This window comes from Oncorhynchus tshawytscha, linkage group LG27 (assembly GCF_018296145.1).
Source record: "Oncorhynchus tshawytscha isolate Ot180627B linkage group LG27, Otsh_v2.0, whole genome shotgun sequence".
Taxonomy (NCBI): Eukaryota; Metazoa; Chordata; class Actinopteri; order Salmoniformes; family Salmonidae; genus Oncorhynchus; species Oncorhynchus tshawytscha.
In genome coordinates, this window is record NC_056455.1 from 18,024,486 (window position 1) to 18,045,275 (window position 20,790).

The window sequence follows — 20,790 nt, forward strand, 5'->3', positions numbered from 1 at the left end:
AGAGTTCCCTCCCAGGAGTCCTTCCTACCACCAGACAGCTCTCTGGGGAAGTGTGGCTTCACTGGAGGCCCTGAGGACTCACCCAGACAGGCAACACTGTTCTATGACTACAGGCTGGAGTTCACTGACTGCCCCATCCTCAACTGTGACCACTACTTTGGTTCTAAGTGACCTCAGATTGGGGAGGACTACTTTGGTTCTAAGCAACCTCAGATTGGGGAGGACTACTTTGCATCAAGGCTGTCTAGGTGACCTGTATAACTTATAGTATCAGCTGTGTAACTTACTATATCAGCACTTTTTTGATGTACAGATTTATCCTTGTGTGACTAGCACTATGAAGCAATTACAGCTGATAATTGGCTGTGTTTAGCTAATTATTAAGTCTGATAGTTAAAAGTACATTCATGTCAGCGTTATACCAGGGGAGAAAATGGATGACTTGGGCAGAACACTCCTCACAATCAGCAGCTTCTGACATCGTTTTGTGTTTACCTGCAAGCATGAAGTATGCAAAGTGTGAGATTGCCTTTTTAATGCCAAAACAACCATTTTCCTCAGGGCCTCAGGGCACAGTGGAGAACCCTGGGTTGTGTCAAATTGAGTGGTGTAGTGGAAAGTGCTGCTCTAGTGGAAACCAAAGGGCACTATAAATGGCGGCTCTTGTGGTGGCCCCTGTGTGAGACACACCCTTGGTTCCCTGCTACCTCCCCCCGTTTAAAAGCACTTGGTCAACAGCTGGAGTCCTTATTCCCCCCAAAGTGTGCCGTTGCTTTATTTGGCCTTGTTACGTCCCACGTCGTAGAGTTCAACCATCTGGGGATGCAGGTTGTACCGTCTGTGAGGCAACAACCTTTACGGGTAGAAGGCGATGTAGGGATTGGGGAATAACACAGGAATTTTGGAGCTCTCATTTTGTTTTAAAATCTAAATAACATTTATTTAATATGTTAAAAAATACGGGACAATATAAGTATAAAAAATGGAATACTCTTTTATTTGTCATCAATAAAATTGAAGACTTAACACTGTTAAGAGAGATAGTTGACTTAAAACTGTCAGAGTCATTTGTTTATAAACATTTCATAAACAGTCATAAGTTATAGTGTCACTGTCACCACATGGGAAAAGTCTGATGTTTAGCAGTGAGCTTGTGATACCTCCAGAAATCTATATTAGATTATCACTGAGATCCACTGAAATGCCTTATAGATAACCATAGAGTCCATGACAACCTTTCGTTATACTGTAGTGCTTCAGAAATTATTTCACTAATAGCACTTCAGTAAATATCCAAAGTATACAGCCACTACGACATAAGGATGAGTCATTGTTTTTACTCAAAAAATGCATTATAATTTACAGTTCTATAAAAATGTTATATTTGCGTAAGTTCTTATGGGTTTTGGCATTTGTAAAGCTGAGCAATCTTCAGACAGAATGCTGTGCACTAGCCATTTGTCAGTAGATAGTGTCCTTGACACTGAAATAACTCAACCCTGCTCGCAACAACGGCCTTAACCACTGTTCTTTTCTACTCTCCCAAACCCAGTGTTTTCTGGGTACGAAGGACAGCTCACCATGCAGATTTAAAGACTTCTGCAAAGCTGTCTGGACCATTATGTTGATACACATGTCGTGTTTGCGTTTGAATTTGCATTCATTCAAAATGGGTGCTTCAGAGAAGACTTGAGCAATAGTGGATTCAGTCTAGTGGTTTCATCCTCATTTCAGTGTCCTCCTGTTCATTCTATGTACAGTAAAGCTTCATTTAAAATACTCAGTGAAAAGTGATTATTCACCAAAACAAAATAAACAGTCAAGTGTCTTTTATCCTTCGGGTGAGGAACAGATCTCGTAAAGTACTGACAGACAACTAAGGTCCTTAGTTGGATAAAGAGAGAAGATTAACCTCCCTTCCAAGGGTCAAAGGTCACGTGGGGAAGCCTCCAATGAAACCTTCCTTCCACTCAGCACGTGATCACTGAGCTCTTCCCCGTTGATTTGGACTCATTTTTGGCCACCAGCAATCTGAGGGCATCTCCAGATGAACGAATGAGCTCTCTACCACTGTGATGGAGAGAACGAGAGAGAACGTCAGAGGGTGTGTTAAACAGAGGGAGGGAACGACACTACTCTGTTGTGTTTTCTAACTCGTATTACCTAAATAATATCCAGTACTCTATTACAACTTCTTAATCAGCACAGGGTGGTAAAGACCCGTCTCCATCTTACACTACTTACATGTGGTATTCCATGCCCACCAGACTGATGCCGTTCACAGCCAGGATACGATCTCCCAACCTCAGCTTCTGGCACTGGGCGGCTGGGGACTCTGGTACCACTGACTTAATATAGATCCCAGTCATCTTCAGAGGTGTTTTCTACACAGGACACAGGAGGATGCAGGAAGCGTTGAGGTTGGGTCTGAAGACATGCCGTACCTGCACTATAGTATCATTACAGGAACATCTCCGCTGTTTCATCTCTATCCTACAGGGGGCACCACATGCTATAGAATCCTCCATAGCAGTTCACCTGCATGCATATACATGAGTACAGGCTTTCACAGGAAGCATTGAGGTTGGGCCTGAAGACATGCCGTACCTGCACTATAGTATCATTACAGGAACATATCCGCTGTTTCATCTCTATCCTACAGGGGGCACCACATGCTATAGAATCCTCCACAGCAGTACATCTGCATGCATATACATGAGTACAGGCTTTCACAGACCAGGCACATTTCTGTTATGAATTAAATGATGAAAACAGCAATTTAGTAGAATTTGAAGTCAAAGGCAGACCTTGGAATGAGGGTAATAATAACCATTGCAGCTGCCAATTATGCAATAGAGGAGTCTACCGGTTCCAATAAATTAGCTTAGTGTTCTCAATGTGGTTCATGGCTGACTTCAAAAGGAGGTCAACACATTTACCACATGTTGTACACCTGTTAGTAAACCCAAGCTTAAGCCCACACCCACATACCATAACCAACCACACACACACACACGCACGAAGTCCCACATAGCAAGAAGAGTTGTTGAGCCTCTCTGTAGTTGAGATCTACGTCACAGTTCAACTCATCATTCATTTAAAGCTAGATTTCCCTGCCTTTGATGCATGATGATGTAACACAGTTAATCATGGGAATTATGTAACCTTTAACTAATTCATTTGCGACTATGAGGTTTGAACAGCCACGCAAGGCCTTATATTAGGATGTCATAAATCACATGACCAAATAAGAGGCACACGCCCCTCGCATCGACAAGGCTGTCACTTTGTACAACCAGGCACAGACAGAATGTTAGAGCTTTTTCAAGTTCCATTGATTTCCCCATGCAGAGAGGTGAAAAATAAGAAAGGGAGGTAGAGAAACAAAGGAAGATGAGACTTGGGTGAAGGAGATGAACAAAGGAGGAGGTGGAGGAATAAAGACAAGGATTTCACCCACCATTCCATCCACCAGTGCTAGGCCTAGACCATGAGGTCCTCTGTGTAGCTCCACAGTAAACACTTCATCCCCCTCTTTCTCCTCCTCTTCCTCCACATTCCCATTCCTTCTCTCAGAACATTCCCTTGGGCAGCTTCCTGCTGAGGAGACACACACAAGAACACCCCACATTAGACACAGTATGCAATCCCACCTTAACTCTGTTTAAAGTCCTACTTTTCCTGTTATTGTGGTCCTTTTAATGCGAGTGTAGCGAAATGCTTGTGCTTCTAGTTCCGACAATGCAGTAATAACCAACAAGTAATCTAGCTAACAATTCCAAAACTATTACCTTATAGACACAAGTGTAAGGGGATAAAGAATATGTACATAAAGATATATGAGTGAGTGATGGTACAGAGCGGCATAGGCAAGATACAGTAGATGGTCTTGAGTGCAGTATATACATATGAGATGAGTATGTAAACAAAGTGGCATAGTTAATGTGGCTAGTTATACATGTATTACATACAGATGCAGTAGATGATATAGAGTACAGTATATACATATACATATGAGATGAATAATGTAGGGTATGTAAACATTATATTAGGTAGCATTGTTTAAAGTGGCTAGTGATATATTTTACATCATTTCCCATCAATTCCCATTATTAAAGTGGCTGGAGTTGAGTCAGTGTGTTGGCGGCAGCCACTCAATGTTAGTGGTGGCTGTTTAACAGTCTGATGGCCTTGAGATAGAAGCTGTTTTTCAGTCTCTCGGTCCCAGCTTTGATGCACCTGTACTGACCTCGCCTTCTGGATGATAGCGGGGTGAACAGGCAGTGGCTCGGGTGGTTGTTGTCCTTGATGATCTTTATGGCCTTCCTGTGACATCGGGTGGTGTAGGTGTCCTGGAGGGCAGGTAGTTTGCCCCCGGTGATGCGTTGTGCAGACCTCAATACCCTCTGGAGAGCCTTACGGTTGTGGGCAGAGCAGTTGCCGTACCAGGCGGTGATACAGCCCGACAGGATGCTCTCGATTGTGCATCTGTAGAGGTTTGTGAGTGCTTTTGGTGACAAGCCGAATTTCTTCAGCCTCCTGAGGTTGAAGAGGCGCTGCTGCGCCTTCTTCACAATGCTGTCTGTGTGGGTGGACCAATTCAGTTTGTCTGTGATGTGTACGCCGAGGAACTTAAAACTTACTACCCTCTCCACTACTGTTCCATCAATGTGGATAGGGGGGTGTTCCCTCTGCTGTTTCCTGAAGTCCACAATCATCTCCTTAGTTTTGTTCACGTTGAGTGTGAGGTTATTTTCCTGACACCACACTCCGAGGGCCCTCACCTCCTCCCTGTAGGCCGTCTCATCGTTGTTGGTAATCAAGCCTACCACTGTTGTGTCGTCCGCAAACTTGATGATTGAGTTGGAGGCGTGCGTGGCCACGCAGTCGTGCGTGAACAGGGAGTACAGGAGAGTGCTCAGAACACACCCTTGTGGGGCCCCAGTGTTGAGGATCAGCGGGGTGGAAATGTTGTTGCCTACCCTCACCACCTGGGGGCGGCCCGTCAGGAAGTCCAGTACCCAGTTGCACAGGGCGGGGTCGAGACCCAGGGTCTCGAGCTTGATGACGAGCTTGGAGGGCACTATGGTGTTAAATGCCGAGCTGTAGTCGATGAACAGCATTCTCACGGCAGGCAGGAAGGCAGGCAGTCTGTCTGGTCATATGAAAGAGAAGTTCACAATACCCGGCTTGTTTTGAAGTCCAGAGGCATTAGTGTTATAAGGATTATTATTTCAACCAATAGGAAAATATATGGATCAAAGACTGGAGGTTCATCTGGTCTGCTCCAGAGGGACATGCAGTTGGTTTGACCTCCTCAACATACATATAACTACCACTGATATTGAACACAGATGTTGTATTTGGACTCCATATAAAAATCATGTCAAGTCTGAGTGCTATAAAACTGTAGGGACTCCACTAAATGCATAGACGTTGTAATGAGAACCATACAGAACCCCACTGAGAACAAGCTCTAAAGCTTTGGTGCCTTGGGAAAGCTCTTCCTCAGGTTGGTCTGGTGCTCTGTGGTGTATTTATCCTGTCACAACAACCTGCCACCCGCAACAGTACCACCAGCAAGCCCTACACTTTCACCTCGCCCCTGGTCTCCCACTGCTCTTCCCTGCTCTCCTTCGGCTCTCCCCTGGTCTCCCACTGGTCTCCCCTGGTCTCCCCCTGCTCTCCTCTGGTGTCCCCTGGTCTCCCCTGCTCTCCCCTGGTCTCCCACTGGTCTCCCCTGGTCTCCCCTGGTGTTCCCTGCTCTCCTTCGGCTCTCCCCTGGTCTCCCACTGGTCTTCCCTGCTCTCCCTGGTCTCCCACTGGTCTCCCACTGGTCTCCCCCTGCTCTCCTTTGGCTCTCCCCTGGTCTCCCACTGGTCTCCCCCTGCTCTCCTTCGGCTCTCCCCTGGTCTCCCACTGGTCTCCCCCTGGTCTCCTTTGGCTCTCCCTGGTCTCCCCTGCTCTCCCCTGGCTCTCCCCCTGGTCTCCTTCTGGCTCTCCCTGGTCTCCCCTGCTCTTCCCTGCTCTCCTTTGGCTCTCCCTGGTCTCCCACTGGTCTCCCCTGGTCTCCCCCTGCTCTTCCCTGCTCTCCTTTGGCTCTCCCCTGGTCTCCCACTGGTCTCCCCCTGCTCTCCCTTTGGCTCTCCCTGGTCTCCCACTGGTCTCCCCTGCTCTCCTTCGGCTCTCCCTGGTCTCCCACTGGTCTCCCCTGGTCTCCTTTGGCTCTTCCCTGGTCTCCCCTGCTCTCCCCCTGGTCTCCCCTGCTCTCCTTCGGCTCTCCCCTGGTCTCCCACTGGTCTTCCCTGCTCTCCTTTGGCTCTCCCCTGGTCTCCCACTGGTCTCCCCTGGTCTCCCCTGGTCTCCCCCTGCTCTTCCCTGCTCTCCCTTGGCTCTCCCCTGGTCTCCCACTGGTCTCCCCCTGCTCTCCTTTGGCTCTCCCCTGGTCTCCCACTGGTCTCCCCTGCTCTCCTTTGGCTCTCCCCTGGTCTCCCACTGGTCTCCCCTGCTCTCTTTGGCTCCCCTGGTCTCCCCCTGCTCTCCCCTGGTCTCCCCCTGCTCTCCCCCTGCTCTTCCCTGCTCTCCTTCGGATCTCCCCTGGTCTCCCCTGCTCTCCGCCTGCTCACCTCCAGCCCGAGCCCATCTGCCCCCCATGCAGGACCTGCTCTGGACAATGCCTGTCCCGATTAAGATTCCACGCACCAACCCAACTGTAAATTTCCATGACGGGTCAGCCACTGATCTTTTCTCTCCTGACATCACCACCTCTCTGTAATTCTTGGTACAGATTAAAAGATTAGCAATGCTACCAAAATAGCAGTAAGTTACCGTTAGCGCCCAAAACCACCGAGGTTGAGCAGAGAGCAGGAGCACTCTATGTGACTGGGAGGCCACAGTAATACATGGTGGGAAGCTATGGCCAATATCATAACCAGGGATATGACATGATTAGAGAATATTTCTGTGAAAGTGGGTAATGTTCAATAGTACATCCTTTTCATAACAATATCTTAGGTTTATGACAAACTATTAAACCATAGAGCCCGTATAAATACAAGGGCCATTGATCATAATGAGTTCTGATTATGATCAACAAAATGGAAGCTTTAGTAAAGCCTTATTTACACACAACCACACAGGGGGCCAGGAAGCTTTAAGCAGGCGGTAAGCACTTACACACAATCAAATGTTTACACAGAGCGTTTGTCTCTGTGTAATGAGGGAATTATCTGGTGTTAATCAACAGGAAAGGCCTTGGACTGCTATTAGATTGTACTGGATTTAACAGGCTTTTATTATCTAACCTGTTGTTTGGATATGACCTGGGACTGTGGTATCTGAAATCAGAAACATTCAGGATTCTCACAATGTTTTAGATAAAGTGGCATCAAACTTATAGACTCACTCTCTTTTACTAGGTGTTTGACTGAACGATTGTATCCCTTGAGAAAAGTCAATGTAATGTATATGACAGGCGCACTAGACTACTATTTGAGAATGTCCGGGGGTCACACACATTTCCTAGGTGGCAAAGGTCCGGATAGGTATTGTCATTAAATCGGCATAGTAACAAACCCCCACCTCCCAACCCATGTGACCTCAAACTGTTTAAGTTGTACACAGCCACATTGCTGGCGGAGAGAAAATGTTGTCAGTTTAAACCTCGTTTCCTGCAATTCTACGCATTTTGACGTTTTAAAGCTAATTTCTTGATATTCTACACATTTGGACATTTTAAAGCTAATTTCTTGATATTCTAAACATTTGGACATTTCTGTGTGTTCATATGAAACCTGAGTAACTGAACAAAATCAATGCGGGCCGCTGGTGTTGAGGCCCCTGGGCACGTAATCTGGCCATGATAACTACAGGATTTAGATAGCTGGTTAGTCTAATTTACCCATCTAGCTAACATGGGCTAGTAGTAATCCACTGAACATTTCTGACAGGTTATAAATAGCTCTCTAAGGTCTGTCAGTGAATGACATAAGAGGAAAACTGTCCATGCACTACCAAATTTCGAAATTGCACTTCTGCATTCTACAATTAGAACTCTCAACAGCAGTAAGTTGAAAGCCCAGCTGAGTTCCTAAATACAATTACACATACAATTCAAATGTAATTTCTGTCGGGACCCACGGTCCGTATTGACCCCGTTCTGAGTCTTGATTGGGACCGCGGTCAGCCTGTTGAGTATGGCTGGTATAGGACTTATATAAAAGTGTTAGAATCTTACACATTGTTTGAGACATCGCCAGAGAAAGCTGACCTGTTTTAGGGAGGGGGACGTCATTGTTATCTCTGGAAGTTAACCCTGGAAGTGTCCCTCCCAGTTACGGAATAAGATGTTTAGTCCTTTCCTCCCCTTTCTCAGCTCAACTCCTCCACCACAGAATAAATCATAACCAGAGAGCAGTCTGCTCACTTTCCCCTCCCATCCACTCCTACAGATGACCTCATGAGCAGAGCTTCAAAAAACAATAGGCCTGAGGAGAAAATGGCCTTTCCTCTACACATGGAATCCACCCTACAGGGAGAACATGACCTTTACACAGCCAGAACAGCTCTTTATTCCTCCAATGACCTGTAGTTTCTGTCCAAAGTCAATAGAGTCGAAGAGATGAAGGGAGGATGAGAGCTCTCCTCCTCCTGTCATATCAAGCACCTTGTGTCAACCTGGAGCCACTAGAAACAAATATGCACCAGGGACTCCCGGGTCAAGCAGACAAATTCTTCCTTTAATGGAGCCTGTCAGTCATTGGTGGGCTGATATTAGGGAGGCACTAGCGACCTAACTCCAGGGGTTAGGTACATGAGCCACAGTGTGAGCCGAGGTGGCTGTATTTGCTGTGACAGGAGTTTTACATCACTTTAATCAAAACCCGCAGAAGGAGGGAAAGGCCATGAAGGGATCCTCTGTTATTCTTTGTCTTCGTAATTCATCCAATGTGATTGAGACAGGATCCGTTTCTTTTAGTATTACTATGTACAGTATGTGCCCCCCACTGTTACAGCGTCATCAATCCTCTGTTATGTTTGGTCAATAACACACTTCAGCTGACACATGGCTTTTTATGCTCCTTTTCTATCAATCAGAGCTGTTTGTATTGTAACTGAATGCTCTGTATGTAGCCTGACTGTATGACATAGCCCTCTGTGTTACCTTTCCTGTGCTGCCGTGCTGCTCCCTCCTGCAGGTCTGCCTCCAGCTCAGACTGAGACAGCTCCATGCCCTGGGGGGTGTTAGGGGGCGTCAGCAGGCAGGAGGGGTCCAGAGCCAGGCTCTTGTGGCATCCCAGGTCAGCCTGGCTACTCCTAGGTAGGGCGTTCTGCAGCTCCAGACTCTTCAGCTTGTGGGTCAACTCTGCCTCTGCCAGGCAGCAGCTTAAGTCACCATGAGACCCCCGGGCCTGAGGGGGCGCCGCAGGGCTCAAAGAGTCCACCTCTGCCCTGAGCGAGGGGCAGGGAACTGGGTCAGGGACCACCACTGTGACAGAGGGCGAGGAGCGTGAGGTCGCAGACTTGGTGTCTGTAGCTGTCCTGCTGAGTGCCTGAAGGGAGGGAGAAGTCAAAAAAACAGAGATGGAAAAACATCAAAGTTAAAATGTCTCATTTACTGAGCACCACCAGTTCAGGGCGGCCACTGCCTCTCATTAGATTGTATATTTGTAAATTCTGGGTACACAGAGTCAGAAGGTCAGATAGGTGGTTACCTGCTGTGTTGTTTGACTGGTGGGGAGACTACGGATGAAGTCCTGCAGATGGCCTAGCTGCTCAAACAGAGCGGGCTCCGTGATTGGTTTACCCAACTCCAGGTGGAAGGTGTTGCTAGGCAGGATAAGGGGAGGGTGGTTGTCGAAACTCTCCAGGATGTCAGCTAGATGAGGAGGGAAATACAGGACATCATTAAAGACAGAAGACGTGACTCAGAAAAGATTACAACAGAAGCTCTGGAAGAGCTTTCTCATGGTGTACACTACATTATTTATACTTGTTATTCCCTTTTACTTCATTAACTTAATTACATCTGATTTGTAGGTTAATCCTTTAGATTCTCCAGTTAAAGAAAGACAGTCATGGCCTCTAGGACAAGATAAAGTTCCCCCCAGGGGGTGCCAGCGGGAGTTGGGCCATTCACACAGAAGAGGTGAGGTGACAGGGGACAGAGAGGGGAGACAGGTGCCAAGTCCTATATTGAGAGGGGTGGATTTGAGAGTTAACTCTGTGGTGAGACTGATTGGGCTGGACAGGGTTCTCATCTCTAACCTCCCCCCTGTACCCATGCTCCAATTTAGAGTTAGACTGGGACAGGCAGACAGGATTACTCCGGGGAACACACTCAGCCACTCCCAGACACAGGGAATAGGCCTCTAGTTACTAATACCCTGACTACACCGCTCGCGTCGCGTTGCAAAATACATTTAGAAATCTCTGTTATTCAGTTATTGCACCCACACTGCTCGCGCTCGTAAACAAGCGTCTGCGTTGCCAAGGGCTAAAATAGAACTCCTTTCTATTTCTGACCATGAAAAAGCCTGGAAAGAGGTTAGATGACTAGAAACAATTCGGTTGACCATTTTACGTGTGGATTAATTGTCGGAGTAGAGGACCTTGTGCATTTCAGGTAAGGTAAAATAACAACTCAATTTTTATATCCCAGGACAAATTAGCTAGCAACAGCAAGCAAGCTAAACAGGAGAAATTAGCTAGCAAGTGCAAGCTAACCAGCTAAATTGCTATAAATGTTTAATGCTTTTTGACCTGTCCCCAAATTAATGGAATTGGTTCAGAGTCTGTGTTGATATTTTAACCTGCGTGTTGTGATCGAGTTTGGTGTAGGGGGACAAAATATATTTATGCACGATGGCGCACGCATGCAGCCGGTTTGGGTTCCGTGTAACCCTGTCAGGGCGACAGTCTGATCTGACTGAGTCTTGGCAGAGTGAGTGTGTACACAAGCGTACAGACTACATAGGCTATGTGAATTTGTTTGTCCAAGAAACACGTGTGTTTGTTTCAAAATATGGTTTATACACGTGAACGTGTCTGTGTGGCTAACCGCCGTGACTCTGCTGTATCTGTGTTCCACTCACTGGTCCTGAGGGCAGCCTCCGCCTCGTCTGGCGAGGGGTTCCAGTCTGCAGGACAGGCCCTGCCTGGGTTATACTCCCTCAGCATGTGGTGCAGTTGGGCTGGGTTCAGAGGCATGAACTCAGTCCTCAGAGAGCTCCATGATGCCTGAAACACACACACATATGTACACTCACACGTTACAGGAATATCAAAGTACAGGCACAAGGACCATGATACAAGGAATGTGATTGCATATTTCACAAAGGAGTAAACATGGCATCAATTAAATGCAAGAGCTGGCAGAGCTGTTTGATGTCATTGTTGTTAGTGAAACTAAAAATGGCAGGGTAGCATTTCCTCAGTGGGGTTATTTCAACACAAAGCTATTCGTGTAAAACAAATATTTCAAACCACAAATCTGTCCAAGTATTGTAATTGCATATTTGTGTCATTCCTATGACAGATTATGTGGTGATGAATTCATTAGGAAAATACATCTAGGACTGTAAGTAATACTTGTCATGCCAACCTGTCACTGTCTGTAGTAATAATAAAATCAACACACACACACACACACACAATGGAGAAATGTTGAAATGCTTGATTGTGGAAGTCAATGTTCCTGAATGTCACATTTTCCATCTATTTGACTAAACATTGATGAGTCATAAACGTCAAGCGTCAGATGTCATCAGAAGATGTGCTAATTACAGAGTCTAGATTCCTGTATGTGTTATATGACTATGAACAATCAGGTGTTTTTTATCCTCTCAGTTGATCTCTCTCTGGTTAGTGGGAATAAACACACAAGAGACTTAACCTTCAACTATTTCCTCATTCACTCAGACACACCTTGGAGAGCTGAGGTGTTTTAATGACTCAGTAACTAACCAGAAAGACATAGGTGAATCATTTCAAGATGACATCATTGGCATAGAGGTGTTATTGGTATGCTGACAGGCATTGTGTAGAATATATCAGACCATATTTACCACAGCCTTGTATCCCTTCATTCCTCCAATGAGCACACCCTCTTTGTCGCATGACAGCACAGAGGCTGGCCAGAAGGAGGAGTTATGGGAATGTTTAGAAGCAATAGTGACTTATTTTGTACATTATTTTAAGTCTATATTTTCTAGATCTACTATTTGACTTGGTGTATCCCAGTCATAAGTGGCATAACATTGTGGCATCAATGACACAATCTTCCTAACATTGTATCATCAGTAATTCCTGGAGACAGAGAGCTCAGCCATAACGAAACCATGCCACATCACTGGTAATTTACTATGTCCCTCACTCCCTCGAGCCCAGAACTCCAGATGGAAAACGGAGAATATCACAAGGGTGTGTGCTCCATTTTACCAACCACAACATCTGACCTCGTGCATGGGAGTGATACATACACAAAACCACCAGCCTCCTAGCAACAGTCCCCACGAATAAAGGAGAGAGGCAGCCTTTGACTGAGGGGAGACTGGTTCTACTACTGGGGAGCTGTTTTGGGGCTGTTACCATGGCTGCCTTCTGGTTAGATATTGAGAACATGTGTTGTCTCATACTGTATTAGCCCCTTATGGCTGTGGATGGAAGAGTGAAATGCTGCCCTGTCAGTCTTGTTGCACTGAGTCTCAGCAGGCTCCTTTCTCCATTCCTGGTGAATGAGTTCCATCAAAATAAAATCAGATCAAGAAACTATAAACTCTTGATCTAAATTAAATATGAGGGCAGCTGCAGGAGAAAATACAACTTTCTGACTGAATTTGATGCTTTAGGGCTGTGCAAACTGTGGTTTTAAGATAAAACCCACAACTATCCACAACAACAGTGCTGTAATTGGGATTGAGTAGGAGGTGATTCTCTCATGTAGTAACCCGGAAGAACATTACAAGACCATGACGTGTCCACAGCCTTCCTGCAGCCCCTGGACATTCATAGGATGAGACATACAGTAGGGTGGGCCTGTCATGGCAGAGGTCACGCTTTTCTTTGAAGGTGACAGGGCTAAAGCTAGCCTTGTGTCACACACAGACTGGCAACAGGTTTTCCCTATCTCCCTTATCTTTTCAGGGGTCATAAACATGACCAGAAACAGGATATGTGTGTGTGTGTGTGTTTAACATTTGTTCCTCCACTTATTTTTTTATTTAAACTTTTTAAACTAGGCAAGTCAGTTAAGAACAAATTCTTATTTACATTGACGGCCTACACCGGCCTAACCCGGACGACGCTGGGCCAATTGGGCGCCGCCCTATGGGACTCCCAATCACGGCCGGATGTGATACAGCCTGGAATCGAACCAGGGACTGTAGTAATGCCTCTTGCACTGAGATGCAGTGCCTTGGACCGCTGCGCCATACGGGAGCCCCTTAGCTGGGTTGTTCTATATGGTGGTCTCTTTCTTTATGTCTCTAACTAGCCCACAGTGTTAACTAACCCAACCACCACCAGATATGTTACGGCTCAACTTCCCCCCAGTAAACATGATCCTCCTTTCAGTGGATTACAGAGAGAATGGCATGCTTAAGGACGGATTAACTACTCCGTGGCACACAGTTTAAAGCCACAGGCATCAACAACATGGGATTTAAACATATATACAGTGAACCTGGCCATGACCCCACTGTCAGAGGATGTCTAAGGGGGGGTTGGGATATGCAAAAAACACATTTCCAATTCACACATCTATAATACACACTTGTACATGTGTGAAACAGGATAAATTAATTAATTATAATTATGAATTATTATTATGTCTATTTGTTTAAGTTCTTGGTGCAAGGGCTGCCTATCTTGGCAAAATGTGTATTTTCTTCATCAATAGATGAGAAGTCATTGCATAATACGAGATGTAGAGTACAATTTGGTGGGGAAAAATTCCATTGTTTCCAAGCATTCTTTTCCCTCTCCCACAGCTCTGTCAGGCTTTTTTAATGATGTCATGTGGTGGCGCATGTGAGTTCCACTCAGCTGACATCCTTCAGTGAAAAAAAGCTTTCAGCTCTAACATTTTCAATCTGTTCCATACCTTGTAAAACACCTGTGGTCTACAATGGATACATTCAGAATTGCTATAGTGGACAAAAATGTTGTCATTAACACCCCATTGCTTCATTGCTTTACCATTACATCTAGGTGTTGACATCACACTGATAGTGTTAAGACCAGTCTAACTGTTCTGAAATGATGTCATTAACACCCCATTGCTTTACCATTACATCTAGGTGTTGACATCACACTGATAGTGTTAAGACCAGTCTAACTGTTCTGAAATGATGTCATTAACACCCCATTGCTTCATTGCTTTACCATTACATCTAGGTGTTGACATCACACCGATAGTGTTAAGACCAGTCTAACTGTTCTGAAATGATGTCATTAACACCCCATTGCTTCATTGCTTTACCATTACATCTAGGTGTTGACATCACACCGATAGTGTTAAGACCAGTCTAACTGTTCTGAAATTATGTCATTAACACCCCATTGCTTCATTGCTTTACCATTACATCTAGGTGTTGACATCACACTGATAGTGTTAAGACCAGTCTAACTGTTCTGAAATGATGTCATTAACACCCCATTGCTTTACCATTACATCTAGGTGTTGACATTACACTGATAGTGTTAAGACCAGTCTAACTGTTCTGAAATGTCATTAACACCCCATTGCTTCATTGCTTTACCATTACATCTAGGTGTTGACATCACACTGATAGTGTTAAGACCAGTCTAACTGTTCTCATAACATCAGAAGTGTGTATCGTACCTGAGGTCTGCAGTATTTTTCCAGATCTGATAACTGGCCGGGGGCAGGGGAATGTTTAGTAAGGTGCTATAGAGGTATAAAACCAACAGTCTGTGTACACACACCTTCTCCCACAACTAGTTTGGCAGTGAACAAACAACATCTCTCACCCCACAATGGCCCATTCAAACTATACTCGCAATGTTATTATCTTATAACTACTTCAACAGTATCACCTCCATCAAAGACAACATGCATTTCTAAGAGTAAAACCTAGTTAGCAATGAAATGTAGGGAAACAGAGTTTCAGTGATGATTCATGAATGTTTTCAATGTTTTGTCAGATTTTCCTAAATACTTCCCAAAGGTTTCCCACTCGAGGCATGTTCAGTATGCCAATAATCTCCCGTGGGCAGATTCTGCATGTAGACCCAAGAATCTGTCGGGACTGAATGGGATCCCTGTGATAACGAACTGCAGTAGTTTCAGTCTTTGGGTTTTCGACACTGGTTATATGGACGTATCAGGATTGAACGAAGGCGGGGCTTAAACTGCTTGGCTACAAGTGATTCACGCGTGGCCCACACAGATCGGAAGGGGGGAGGGGGCTTTGGATAAGAGTTTCTTTTTGCGAGTGTGGAGACTTTGCAAACTGCCGGAACTCACAATTCCTAACACATATAGACCCAGAAGTAAATCACACATTTGACAAAATGAATAATGATTTTACTTTTGGGTTAAAAGAGATTAGTGTACCAATAATGAGCTGAGACACTTGGTGATGTACAGTCTAATACACTGTAAAATACCATTTTGATACACTATATATTCAGACTGCTTTGGACATCTTGGCTACATTGTTATTTAGTGCTCTCCAAACCAAAACAGGAAGTGAAAATAAAGGAAGTGCCCTCTGACCTGTAGTAGGTTCTCCTTGGGCGTTGCCAGCAGATTGACAGCAGCAGAGAGCTTCTGGAAGAACTCCACAGCCAGGTCTCCTAGGCCCATCCCCTGTATCCAGTCCATCAGCAGGTCCAGGTTGGCCCTGATCTGCACCCCTCTAGACCACTGGTAGAACCCACCTCCAGAGCCTGCAGAACAAAACACCACTCAGACATGCTCATGTCATTTCGATCATAGCTATTGAGTGTAATGAAACTTCTATAAGATGCAGCATGCTAGCAGATACCCATAGACTTCCAGTTATTGCACTAACGCTAGTTAGCATTGGCTCATGAAACTACCTCTAACGTTCTCCATAGTGGACACAGAAACATAAAAATGATATCCACAAGTTCATCTTACTCTGGGGAAAGTCCAAATCCCGAAGTATCCCATTAACACATACAGTAAGTATTTTATGAGGATACATGTGATAGGACTTTGAGGATATTAAGATTTGATCCTACAAAACCCCATGAGTCAGAAACAGAGCATCTTGGATGTGTCACCTCTCTCCATGAGTGAGTTGAAGAGGGATGCGTTGGTGAAGAAGAAGAGGTAGGCGCAGAGCTGCGAGCTGATGTCAGAGTGCACCTGGAAGGCGTTGAGCAGAGACAGCGCCTCCTTCAGGACATCCAGGATGCCACTCACGCCCTCGGGCACACGCAGCTGCCCGCTCTCCGAGAACGGGTTCCCATCCAGCAGGCTTGGTAGTGCCGAGTACATACTCTGAGGACAGAGAGAGGCATGCTAGAGGTGTTAGTCACAGCTACATGACTTTACCTCACTGTACCATAGTCTAGCACAGCACCTCTCTGAGGAGAGAGAGGGAGATAAGAAACCTTAGGTCACAGCTACTGTACCCAGTACCACTAATACAGAAAGTATACTGCATTATATATTGATCTTTAAAAGGGACGTTTTGGCAGCGATTCTCACTTTATCAGCCATACTCTCTATAAAATAAACCTTCATCAACATGCAAACATTTGTTGACAGATTCAGTAAAACTGCAGAGGAATCAGTGATTTAATTAACAGGGCTATGCCCACTGACCCTGAGCTCCCTGAGCCAATCAGAAAACAGTCAGGGACCAAGGAGGAGGGGTTACAGAAAGCCAGACAGGAACAGACACACTTCCCCTCCAAAGGGGGATTGCCAGGGGCCTGATCGCCAGGGGCCTGATAACCAGGGGCCTGAGGCTGTCCAGTCTTGACACTCACCATTGTTAACAGTGTACCATACACAGTCCTGGGAATCCCATTGATAACACTGGTGCCACTGCCATTCCTGACAGAAACACAAATGTTTCCCAGTGACTCAACCCCTCTCTGCCCCCTCCAGCCTCCTGATAATTCCCATAATAAATAAATGCCAAGTATCATAAACTAGCTGATAATAGCCCATGCTGTTGACTACTAAGGAATGGTAATGCCAGTGAGTAATAGGCATGAGAATGAACTTCTCCTACAACTTCTCCTGGAGTGTTTTGTCTCATGGTTGGTTATTCCACCAATTAGGTGTCTTTTGATTAGTGTAACTTGTTGGGAAAAACAAAAATGTTATATTTCACCTACTTTTAGCAGTACACTTTTAGCAGTATTTCACCTACTGTCATAAACAGTACATGTTCTAAAAAAACTTTTTTTCCAACTCAAGAGGTTAAATTAAAAAAATTGACTATAGTAAGTGCCTATTAAGTGCCAAATAAGGTAACAGGGTTACCTGTTTGACCGTAACAGGGTTGACCATAACAGGGTTGACGACTTCATCTTAAATCATCCATAAATCCCCTTGTGACAGGGGGAATCGAAGCTTGTTTCATGCAACAAGGAGGGGCAATTGAATGCAAGCTTCACTAAAAATATATATATATTTAAAATATATCTACCCTGTCTATGCTCGACCCGCTCAGCTTTCCACCACAAAACACCAGAAAATTGCCAAAAAGACTACAACCAGCTCACCTACTTTTACACTATGATTTGACTGTTAGTTTCTTTTTATTTGCACTTTGAAAACTGAAGTTTCACCATCTTTAAATGAGAGTTCAGTTCATGTAACAGGGTTGACCTTAAAAGGATACTGGCAATGAGGCCCTTTATCTAATCCCCTAGAGTCAGATGAACTTGTGGATACCATTTATATGTCTCTGTGTCCAAAACTTAGGAGGTTTGTGGTAGTTTCGCGAGCCAATGCAAGCTAGCATTAGCGTAATGACTGGAAATCTGAGGGGTTTCTACTTGCATGCTTAAAATGAATCACTAATCACATGAAGGGGCTGAATCACTGGCTTACTGGTGCTCTTTCATGCCGTCCCTAGGAGGGGTGCGTCACTTGAGTGGGTTGAGTCACTGATGTGATCTTCCTGTCTGGGTTGGCGCCCCCCCTTGGGTTGTGCCGTGGCGAAGATCTTTGTGGGCTATACTCGGCCTGTCTCAGGATGGTAAGTTGGTGGTTGAAGATATCCCTCTCGTGGTGTGGGGGATGTGCTTTGGCAAAGTGGGTGGGGTTATATCCTTCCTGTTTGGCCCTGTCCGGGGGTATCATCGGATGGGGCCACAGTGTCTCCTGACCCCTCCTGTCTCAGCCTCCAGTATTTATGCTGCAGTAGTTTATGTATCGGGGGGCTAGGGTCAGTTTGTTATATCTGGAGTACTTCTCCTGTCTTATCCGGTGTCCTGTGTGAATTTAAGTATGCTCTCTCTAATTCTCTCTTTCTTTCTCTCTCTCGGAGGACCTGAGCCCTAGGACCATGCCTCAGGACTACCTGACATGATGACTCCTTGCTGTCCCCAGTCCACCTGGCTGTGCTGCTGCTCCAGTTTCAACTGTTCTGCCTGTGGCTATGGAATCCTGACCTGTTCACCGGACATGCTACCTGTCCCAGACCTATTATTTGACCATGCTGGTCATTTATGAACATTTGAACATCTTGGCCATGTTCTGTTATAATCTCCACCTGGCACAGCCAGAAGAGGACTGGCCACCCCTCATAGCCTGGTTCCTCTCTAGGTTTCCTCCTAGGTTTTGGCCTTTCTAAGGAGTTTTTCCTAGCCAACGTGCTTCAACACCTGCATTGCTTGCTGTTTGGGTTTTTAGGCTGGGTTTCTGTACAGCACTTTGAGATATCAGCTGATGTACGAAGGGCTATATAAATACATTTGATTTGATGAAGGCCAAAAAGATTATTTAAAAAAATTATCATCAAGGACAACAACCACCCGAGCCACTGCCTGTTCACCCCGCTATCATCCAGAAGGTGAGGTCAGTACAGGTGCATCAAAGCTGGGACCGAAAGACAGCTTCTATCTCAAGTACATCAAACTGTTAAATAGCCATCACTAGCACATTAGAGGCTGCTGCCTATATGCATAGACTTGAAATCACTGCCACTTTAATAAATGGAACACTAGTCACTTTAATAATATTTACATATCTTGCATTACTCATCTCATTTGTACAGTATATACTGTATTCTATCTATCTATCTTTAGTCTATGCTGCTCTGACATTGCTTGTCCATATATTTGTATATTCTTAATTCCATTCCTTTACTTAGATTTGTGTGTATTGTTGCATATGTTGTGAATTTGTTAGATATTACTTATTACTTATTACTGCACTGTCGGAGCTAAAAACACAAGCATTTCGCTACACCCGCAATAACATCTGCTAAAGATGTGTATGTGACCAATACAAATTGATTTGATTTGATGATCTTCAGGAAATATAAATAAGTGTTTACAAAGATGGTGAAAACTTTGATAAATGTTGATGTTAAGTGGGTTAAGATCTTCCTAGAAGTCACAGAGGGACATGTCAAAATGTAGATTTCTTTATTCATATTGAAAGTCGATTTATTGAATTTTCCATGTGTTCTATACTAAAGGGACCTTAATTTAATGTAATTTTTGTGTACAATTTCCATTTTATATAGCAAAGGGACGCAAAAGGCACTCACTTCGTGGAACGACCCACATACTGGTCAAGGTAGAGGAAGGCTTTCGCAGAGCAGGAAAACAAGCAGGAAAACCTGTTTCCCAACAACAGTTCAGTGCCCAACAGTTAGTGGTTGTCTGATAGATTGCAACCTGTTTGAAAAGTTGTGCTGGAGTTACTACCCTGACGTCATTGCTCATTTCATGCATGGGCGGGTGGCGGGAGGGATTTGAAAATTCAAGCTAGATCTAGGACTCATCTTTGTATCTGTGCCATTATTGTGTCGGTGACAGCATGGGCAGCTCAATTGAGCCTATCTCCATTTTAATTTAGTATATTTTGTTCTTCTTCATTGGCTGATTCCTCCCTACCCTGTTGACTACTTTAAAATGGTGGTAGCCCTCAATGGCAATGTCCATGTTAAAATGGGTTATATCCATGAGGAGTCATCTATCTTTCTGGATGGGAGCACCCATACCGGACGGACGGACAGGCGCACACACACACACACACACACACACACACGGCTCTGGGTGAGTGGAAAGGGGAGAGGGGAAACATGTACAGACCCACTACTCTTTTTGCTATGACCATTGACCAATATAGGGCCCTGGCAGACCACAATCTGGTAAAAGGTTGAACATAAACAAAACCCTTGTTCTATGTTTCAACAAAATAAACTTTAAACAGGCACATTCTTGCTTCCACCAAAAGTGAGAAGGACCCAAACAAGAGGAAGCCAAGTTCTGACCATTGAGCACTCAATAAGTAAAAAATACTTTGAGTCACAGTGCAGAGATCCTGGCCTCCTCCTCCCTTCTCCCGCTCTTCCCTCCTCCCCCTTCTCTACCCTCCTCCTCCTTCCTCTGACACAGCTCTCTGCCATTGTTTTAGTCCATGACATCACCCCTCAGGCAGCCAGGTTAGCAGGCACGTATCATGACTAAGACAGACACTTCAGAGGCTCTGAAATATCATAAAGACCTGCCTGTTAAATCCCAATCACCATACATACATTCCTTCAACCACAGGTCACTAGATAGATTAGAGACCAGTTCTGCAGAGCTACAGGTGCTGGTTAGTTA

At 45.1% G+C, this 20,790-nt stretch overlaps 1 protein-coding gene across 2 annotated transcripts in view; it reads right to left on the minus strand.

Moving 5' to 3' along the window:
* Positions 1-974: 974 nt before the first annotated feature.
* Positions 975-20,790, minus strand: part of LOC112234100 (ras-associating and dilute domain-containing protein-like) — a 30,511-nt gene continuing 10,695 nt past the window's right edge. The window contains exons 8-15 of one of the 2 annotated variants that reach the window (XM_042307101.1): positions 16,273-16,492; positions 15,740-15,912; positions 11,094-11,238; positions 9,714-9,877; positions 9,164-9,551; positions 3,461-3,597; positions 2,245-2,384; positions 975-2,070 (exon numbers count right to left, since the gene is read on the minus strand). In XM_042307101.1, coding sequence (XP_042163035.1) covers positions 1,971-2,070; positions 2,245-2,384; positions 3,461-3,597; positions 9,164-9,551; positions 9,714-9,877; positions 11,094-11,238; positions 15,740-15,912; positions 16,273-16,492 — 1,467 coding nt within the window. In that variant the 3' untranslated portion in view covers positions 975-1,970. Of the gene's footprint in view, positions 2,071-2,244; positions 2,385-3,460; positions 3,601-9,163; positions 9,552-9,713; positions 9,878-11,093; positions 11,239-15,739; positions 15,913-16,272; positions 16,493-20,790 lie in introns of both variants that reach the window. The other variant, XM_042307099.1, reaches the window with a different exon arrangement.